Source organism: Scyliorhinus torazame, chromosome 7 (assembly GCF_047496885.1).
Source record: "Scyliorhinus torazame isolate Kashiwa2021f chromosome 7, sScyTor2.1, whole genome shotgun sequence".
Lineage (NCBI taxonomy): Eukaryota > Metazoa > Chordata > Chondrichthyes > Carcharhiniformes > Scyliorhinidae > Scyliorhinus > Scyliorhinus torazame.
Window position 1 is genome coordinate 117,482,108 of NC_092713.1, and position 8,279 is coordinate 117,490,386.

General features: G+C 46.3%; 1 protein-coding gene across 1 annotated transcript in view; it reads right to left on the minus strand.

Moving 5' to 3' along the window:
• fam151a (family with sequence similarity 151 member A) overlaps nt 1-4,387 on the minus strand; it is a 69,255-nt gene extending 64,868 nt beyond the window's left edge. Inside the window, exon 1 of the mRNA XM_072511348.1 lies at nt 4,131-4,387. Within this exon, the coding sequence (XP_072367449.1) occupies nt 4,131-4,296 (166 nt within the window). The 5' untranslated portion in view covers nt 4,297-4,387. The remainder of the gene's footprint in view (nt 1-4,130) is intronic.
• Between the last annotated feature and the right edge of the window lie 3,892 nt (nt 4,388-8,279).

The following is an 8,279-nucleotide window of genomic DNA, read 5'->3' on the forward strand; positions in this document are numbered from 1 at the left end:
AACATTTGTGGAAATAATTGGCAGGATAATGCTTTGGACATAAATCCTACATTAGTCCCGTTTTTGAAAGGTTGTGCATGAAGCTTTAACTTGTCACTTGTCTTCACAAATGTTGTGCCTGACTCACTGATTGTTTCCAACTTTTTCTGTTTTTTGTTACTAAAACCACAATGATAGACTCATCTGATTTAAACTTAATAACCTCCCATTTCACTAGTGGGCACATGGTTATATCTGAACTTCTGTGGTAATCTTGCCTAGTCACATAGGCTCCCAGTCTCATACAATTCTACTGGCCCAGGGCCTTGCATAATATTATATTCAGAGACACCAGTTCAGTTCCTGCTGTGTTACTGGAGCTTCCACGGGTTGTTAGCATTGTTGCAGCAAGCTGCAAGTGCACTGATGTGGTATCAAAGAGACACAGTGAGAGCGTTCATTGGGCAGTGAGCAAGTTGGAGGTTAACTAGAAATCCTTCCAAAGGCAATGTAATGCTGAATAATGCAGGCCAGAAGGTCCCAGATTGTACAGAGTTAACTGATGTCAATCACACTGCAATTATGCTATATCTGCCATTGGCTAGAAAAAGCCAATAAAAATCATCAAGGCTCCTAAACACAATCTATGAGGCAAGTGTATGCTGTAAAGTGTATATATCAGGTGAGGACATGATCGAGCTCAATGTGATAGCTTCCATAGTTAAATAACCTGTCAACACTTACAATTCAGGGTGAAGAGAAGGTGGGAATAAGAGCTGGGTGGGTGGGGGTGGTGGCGGAGAGATGGGGGGGGGGGGGGGGCAGTTGGAGGCCGGATTATGGTAGGAGGCCCTGAGGAGAGTTAACGCGTCCTCGTTGTGCGCCAGGCTCAGCCTGATACAGTTTAAGGTGGTCCACAGGGCACACATGAGCAGGTTCTTCAAGGAGGTGGAGGATAGGCATGGGCGCTGTGCGGGGGGTTCTGTTTTGGGCATGTCCGAGGCAGAGGGGTTTCTGGCAGGGATTTGCTGACGTCATGTCAGAGGGCTTACAAGTGAGGATGGTGCTGAGTCCAGAGGTGGTGATCTTTGGTGTGTCGGAAGACCCGGGGGCCCATGGGGTGAGAGAGGCCGGTCTCCTGGCCTTTGCCTCCCTGGTGGCCCAGAGATTGATCTTACTAGGATGGAGGGACCCGGAACCCCCAAAGTCGGGGGTGTGGGTTAGCGACATGGTGGGAGTTCTCAGACTTGAGAAAATTAAATTTGCCTTGAGGAGTTCGTTGCAGGGGTTTGCTCGGGGGTGGCAGCTGTTCGTCGAATTCTTTGAGAAAAATTAAGCTATCAGCAGGCGGTGGGGGGGAGGGGGGGGGGTGTGGAGAGGAGGGAAAGAGAGAGAGAGAGAGAGAGAGAGAGAGAGAGAGAGAGGGGAGGCATGGGGGAGATGAATAAGGGCAGGAGATCCAACAGAGGAGTGGCTGGGGAAGGTGGCACTCTTTATGTAAGCCATGTTGGCTGGGATCTGTGCTCGGGGGGGTTTGGTAGTTATATTGTGTTTTTGTTTCTGTTGATATTTGATGATGAAAAAAGTTTAAATTATAAATGCCTCAATAAAATATTTTCTAAAAAAAAATACTTGCAATTCAGGCTTAAACACAAAAAATTACTACTTGGGTGGATATTGGTGAATGCCTTCTGCATGTAGAACATTACCTCTAACAGCAGAGGGAGGCAAGGTCTGTCAGCTCTAGTTTGATTGTTAATTATTTTGTAATCACTCCAGCCTATCAATGGAATGCTGATTTCCATAAATTGCAATTAAGGCAAACCCACAGAACCATCTCACAAGTGCCCTCAAAGCATCCATTTATTCATGACCACAGGATGTCTCAAAGTACTTTACAGACAATGAAGTAGTTTTGGAGAGTAGTCGTTGTTGTAATGGAGGAAACGTAGCAGTTAATCGGCACAGAGCTACCTCCTAGAAACAGCAACGTTATAATGATCAGATCATCTTTTTTGTGATGTTGATTGAGGGATAAATATTGACCAGGCGACTAGGGTGAGAGTCTTCAAACTAGTACCATGGATCTTTTATGTCTACCTTAGAGGACAGAAGTTTAATGTCACAACTGAAATATGGCACCTTTGACACTGTTCCTTCAGCACTCCCTCAGTACTGTACTGGAGTGTCAACTTTAATTTTTGTGCTAAAGTCCTGAAATGGAATCTGTCCTATAACCTCCTGACTCACAGGCAAAGTGCTGCCCACTGAGCTACACTTAAATGTGTGAAACATTTATCAAATAAACAAAAACTAATAACAAAATTCACCAGTTAAGTCATTATCAATGTGAAAACAAAGCATGTTATAAATATTTAATTATAAAATACATTTAACAGGGGCATTCAGCAATTAGAATGATTGCAATTTGATCTCCTCCACATATCATATTCTTTACCAGTGCATGCATTATACATATGGGGCAGCATGGTGGCACAGTGCTTAGCACTGCTGCCTCACGCATCGAGGACCCAGGTTCAATCCTGGCCCCGGGTCACTGTCCGTGTGTAGTTTGCACATTCTCCCCATGTCTGCCTGGGTCTCACCCCCACAACCCAAAAATGTGTAGGGTCGATGGATTGGCCTCGCTAAAATTGCCTCTTAATTGGAAAAACTAAAAAATACATGTGGCCAACCAACTATACACCTGCATATATCAAGCAGTATGTATATGAGTCAAACCGTGTGTGTGAAATGTTTGATTGTAGCTGTGTGAGAGACAGAGACACACACATGTGCCAGTTGTGTGCCCAGTGCATGGGGACTGAGGTATCAATCCTTATAATCGCATTTTGCTTTGATGCTTTAAGTTTCCTTTGAGATTCTGTTTACTTGGATGTTGTATTCCTTGAAGGAACTGCATTTTAAATTTATTCCACAGTTCATTGATTTAGTTTGTTTAATTGATGAAAAGAAGCACAGCATGTGCAAGAGAGCGTGTAAGCTAATCTATATGAATCAGACAGTATGCATATCTGTTGGTATTTGTGAGTTGGTTTGTGTGTGTGTGAGGCAGTCTTTAGTTCTGTCAGTGCAGATGTGGGACAGTGAAGTATGAAGGAGTGAAGTGGTTGGCTTCTGTAAGAGGGGCATTTGCCATCTTTATCATGGATTTAGTCCATTAATACTGCCACAGCTAAAGAAGTTCCCAGCACCTTAATACCTCAGACACACTATCACTCCATCACGGGTAAGAAGGTCCCAGCACCTTCATACCTCAGACAGACACACTATCACTCCATCACAGATAAGAAGGTTCCAGCACAGTAGCACAAGTGGATAGCACGGTGGCTTCACAGCTCCAGGGTCCCAGGTTCGATTCCCCACTGGGTCACTGTCTGTGCGGAGTCTGCACGTTCTCCCAGTGTCTGCGTGGTTTCCTCCGGGTGCTCCGGTTTCCTCCCACAGTCCAAAGACATGCAGGTTAGGTGGATTGGCCATGGTAAATTGCCCTCAGCGACCAAAAAGGTTAGGAGGGGTTATTGGGTTACGGGGATAGGGTGGAAGGTGAGGGCTTAAGTGGGTCGGTGCAGACTCGATGGGTTGAATGGCTTCCTTCTGCACTGTATGTTCGGTGTTCTGTGTGTTCACCCTCATACAACTGATACACTATCACTCCATCTCAGGTAAGTAGGTCCCAGCACCCTCATACCTCAGACACACTATCATTCCATCATAGATAACAAGGTCCGAACACCTTCATACCTCAGACACACTATCACTCCATCTCAGGTAAGAAGGTCCCAGCACCCTCATACCTCAGACACACAATCACTCCATCACAGGTAAGGTCCCAGCACCCCCTCATACCTCAGACACACGATCACTCCATCACAGGTAAGGTCCCAGCACCCCCTCATACCTCAGACACACGATCACTCCATCACAGGTAAGGTCCCAACACCCCCTCATACCTCAGACACACGATCACTCTATCATGGGTAGAAGGTCCCATCACCTTCACACCTATCACCAGCAATATTTGACAGCACCTTATCCTGGGAACTCGCCCCCTCTGATTCTCTCCCGCGACTCTGTCAATGAGCTGGGAACCGGGGGGCGGATTTCCCCGGGACAACACTCTTTCTTACCTGGAAAGAAATCCCTATAAACAGCGAAGTATCCCACCAGCCCGAGGTAAGCAGCGACCAGTGAGGCAAAGAAGAGGCCACCCAACAGCTTCCAGCGCCGGCGGATGGAGGGGCCGTCTTTCCCATCTTTATAAAGAAACTCTTGGTCCGATGCCGGATGCAACATCGCGATCAGAAGGGGTCTGCTGTCTAGAGCAAAAGGCGGCTTTTAGAAAGTGAGGCGGGAGGTGAAGCTATTCCGTCCTGCGGGACCCGCCCAGTTCCTGCTTCCGAGTCCAGAGTCGGCGGCTGTGGACAAGCGGCAAAAAACATAATTGTATAATTACAAATAATTCCTTTCCACAGGCAGACAGATCTGAATAGGCATACCCTAGAATTATAGAAAAAAAATAACTATACAGTATTTTTAAAAAGCGCAGACACAAAGTAAAATAAATTTAGAAACTATCTGTGATGAAATATTAGACGAAAGACCCGCCTTTTCCACATGTCCACAGAAAGTCAGAGTCGCTGGTAACCACTTGTTCACTCGTGTCCAACGGGCAGCTTACAGTTAAAAGCAGCCAGTGCCCGAATGATTGGAAACGATACAGAACAGAAGGAGGCCATTCGTACCTGTGCCAGCTCCTCAAAATAAATACCCAATTCATCCTGCATCCCTGTCCCTGCGCCGCTGCCCTATCAATGTATATTTCTCAAATATAGATCAGATTCTCTTATTAAAGTTGCTACTGAATCTATTTCAGGCACTCAAGCTGAGTCTAAACAACTCGCTGTGTAAAGCCAGACTGCCATCCATCCCCTTGACCATACCGCTCATTGAGCCTTCATCAACCCTATGGCTGATTTTCAACCATCTCCATCCCTTCATTCACATATAGTCCAAAGATCTATCGATCCCAACCTTTGGTAGGCTCATCAACTGAGGTAAGCACTCTCCAGTGGTGTCTTTTGGTTATTGGATCCTCCAGCCAGCGGGAAAAACTTTTTCTTATTTATCAAAACCCTTAACAATTTTGAATGCCTCTATTCAATTCCCTCTTAATCTTCTCTCCAAGAAAAACAATCCAGGTTCTGGAACCTCACCACATAACTGAAGTCCTTCAGCTCTGGTGCCATTTCAGTAAATTTCCTCCTTAACCTTTCGAAGGCCTTGACATTCTTCTGCAATAATAATAATAAGACTTACATTAACACTGCAGTTAAGTTACTGTGAAAAGCCCCTAGTCACCACACTCCGGCGCCTGTTCGGGTACTTTGAGGGAGAATCCAGAATGTCCAATTCACCTAACAAGCATGTCTTTCGGGACTTGTGGGAGGAAACCAAAGCACCTGGAGGAAACCCACGCTGACACGGGGAGAACGTGCAGACTGCGCGCAGATAGTGACCCAAGCCGGGAATCGAACCAGAGACCCTGTCACTGTTATGCAACAGTGCTAACCATTGTGCTACCGTTCAGCTGTGGCCTAAAGCAATGACTTATAAAGATTCAGCATCACTTCCTTGTTTTTGTAATGTATGCTTCCATAAAGCGCAGAATACCATAAATGTTTTTAACAGCCTTATCAACTTGTCCTGTCACCTTCAAAGATTTGTGGCCGTCTCTGTTTCTGAATCCCATATAAAATTGTACCATTTTGTTTGTATTACCTCTGTTCATTCTTTCTTTCAAAATTCATCACTTCACACGCCTCCAACGCATTACTATATGATGTCAACACTTCAAGGTGTCCAAAAATATTCCTATGCCAACCTTGTTACTTTAAAATGTAGCCACTGTTGTAATGTAGAGAAGCAGCAGCCAATTTACTCTCAGCAAGCTCTCCAAAACCAGCAATTACCAGATTTCTTTTTCATGGTGGTTGAGAGGTAAATTTGATAAGCGGGCATGATATTGAGATGTTCAGTAGGCTTAAAGCTTAGGAAGTGGTTATGAGATTGCATACTGGTATAGTCACACATTGAATGATGTGCACAATTCTGGTCTGGTACTACAGTAAGATTAGAGTGCAGAAGAGGATTCCCAAACTAATGCCCAGATTAAAGCATCTGACCAATGAGGAGAGGTTCAGGAACTAGTGACAGGTTACTCTGAAGAAGGTGAGAAGATATCTTATTTGAATGTTTAAGTGTCATAAGGTATCAGATAAACTTAATTCTGATCAAATCTTTTGAGTTTGCTCTCAGCTTCAGAACCAGGCTCAAAGTTAAAAATGGGAAGGTGCAAAGCTAGGACTGATTTAATGACTCTCTAACAAAGTGCCAGCATGAACTGTGGGTGTAGTAAGAGGAGAGTGACAATGTGAACTGGGGTGAGGAAAGAGGAGTGACAATATGAACTGGGAGTGAGGAGTGAAGAGTGACAATGTGAACTGGGTAAGAAGTCTTACAACACCAGATTAAAGTCCGACAGGTTTGTTTCAAAACACTAGCTTTCGGAGCACTACTCCTTCCTCAGGTGCATTCACCTGAGGAAGGAGCAGTGCTCCAAAAGCTAGTGATTTGAAACAAACCTGTTGGACTTTAACCTGGTGTTGTAAGACTTCTTACTGTGCTCACCCCAGTCCAATGCCAGCATCTCCACATAATGTGAACTGGGAGTGAGGAGAGAAAACTGTCGATGTGAGCCATAGAACTTTTCCAGCACAGAAAGAGGCCACATGGCCCAGTGTGTCTGCACTGGCCAAAACAGAATGAGCTAGCCGGCCTAATCCTACTTTCCAACATTTGATCCATAGGTCATTCGGTTAAAGCACTTCTCCAGACACCTTTTAAATGAGATCAGGATTTCTGCCTTGATCACCCTTTCAGGCAATGAGTTCCAGATCCTTGCAATCCTCTGGATGAAAAAATATCTCCTCATCTCCACTCTAATCCTTCTTTTTAAAAAAAAAATTTTTTTATTAAGGTTTTCATAAAATATCAAGAACAAAATGAAAAAGGAACCCAACAGGGTTAAGTACAAAACACAGTCTAGAAAAGCAACCCTCCATACCCCACTTCCCCTGTACATAAATAATAAATTAACATTAACACCCCGACTTAACACAACAGGTATATACATCCCCTCAGACCTTCCAGTGTAAATAACAAAAACAAAAATAAAGTAAACCCCCCCCCCCGAGTTGCTGCTGCCATTGACCAATGTCTACCGTTCTGCCAGGAAGTCTAAGAACGGTTGCCACCGCCTAAAGAACCCTTGTACGGACCCTCTCAAGGCGAATTTCACCCTCTCCAACTTAACAAACCCCGCCATATCGTTGATCCAGGATTCCACGCTTGGGGGCCTTGCATCTTTCCACTGAAGAAGAATCCTTCGCCGGGCTACCAGGGACACAAAGGCCAGAATACCGGCCTCTTTCGCCTCCTGCACTCCCGGCTCCTCTGCAACCCCAAATATTGCGAGCCCCCAGGCCGGTTTGACCCTGGATCCTACCACACCCAACACTGTCCTCGCTACGCCCTTCCAAAATTCCTCCAGCGCTGGGCATGCCCAGAACATATGGGTGTGATTTGCTGGGCTCCCTGAGCACCGAACACACCTGTCCTCACCCCCAAAAAACCGGCTCATCCTTGTCCCGGCCATGTGTACCCTGTGCAGCACCTTAAACTGTATGAGGCTGAGCCTCATGCATGATGGGGAAGAGTTCACCCTCTCTAGGGCATCTGCCCTCGTCCCTTCCTCAATCGCCTCTCCCAACTCCTCCTCACACTTCCTCCACCACCGAGGCCTCCTCCTCCTCCTGCATCACCTGGTAAGTTTCTGAGATCTTCCCCACTCCCACCCACCCCTCCAAGTGCACCCTGTCCTGTACTGTGTGTGGCAGCAGCCGTGGGAATTCCACCACCTGCCGTCTGGTAAACGCCCTTACCTGTAAGTACCTGAAGGTGTTCCTTGTGGGGAGCCCGTACTTCTCCTCCAGCTCACCCAGGCTCGCGAACTTCCCGTCCACAAACAGGTCCCCCAACCTTCGTATCCCTGCCCTGTGCCACCCCAAAAACCCTCCATCTGTTCTCCCTGGGACGAACCGGTGGTTCCCCCGTATTGGGGTCCACACCGAGGCCCCAATTTCCCCCCTGTGCCGCCTCCACTGCCCCCAGATTTTGAGGGCAGCCAGCACCACCGGCCCGTGGTTTACCTCCTTGGA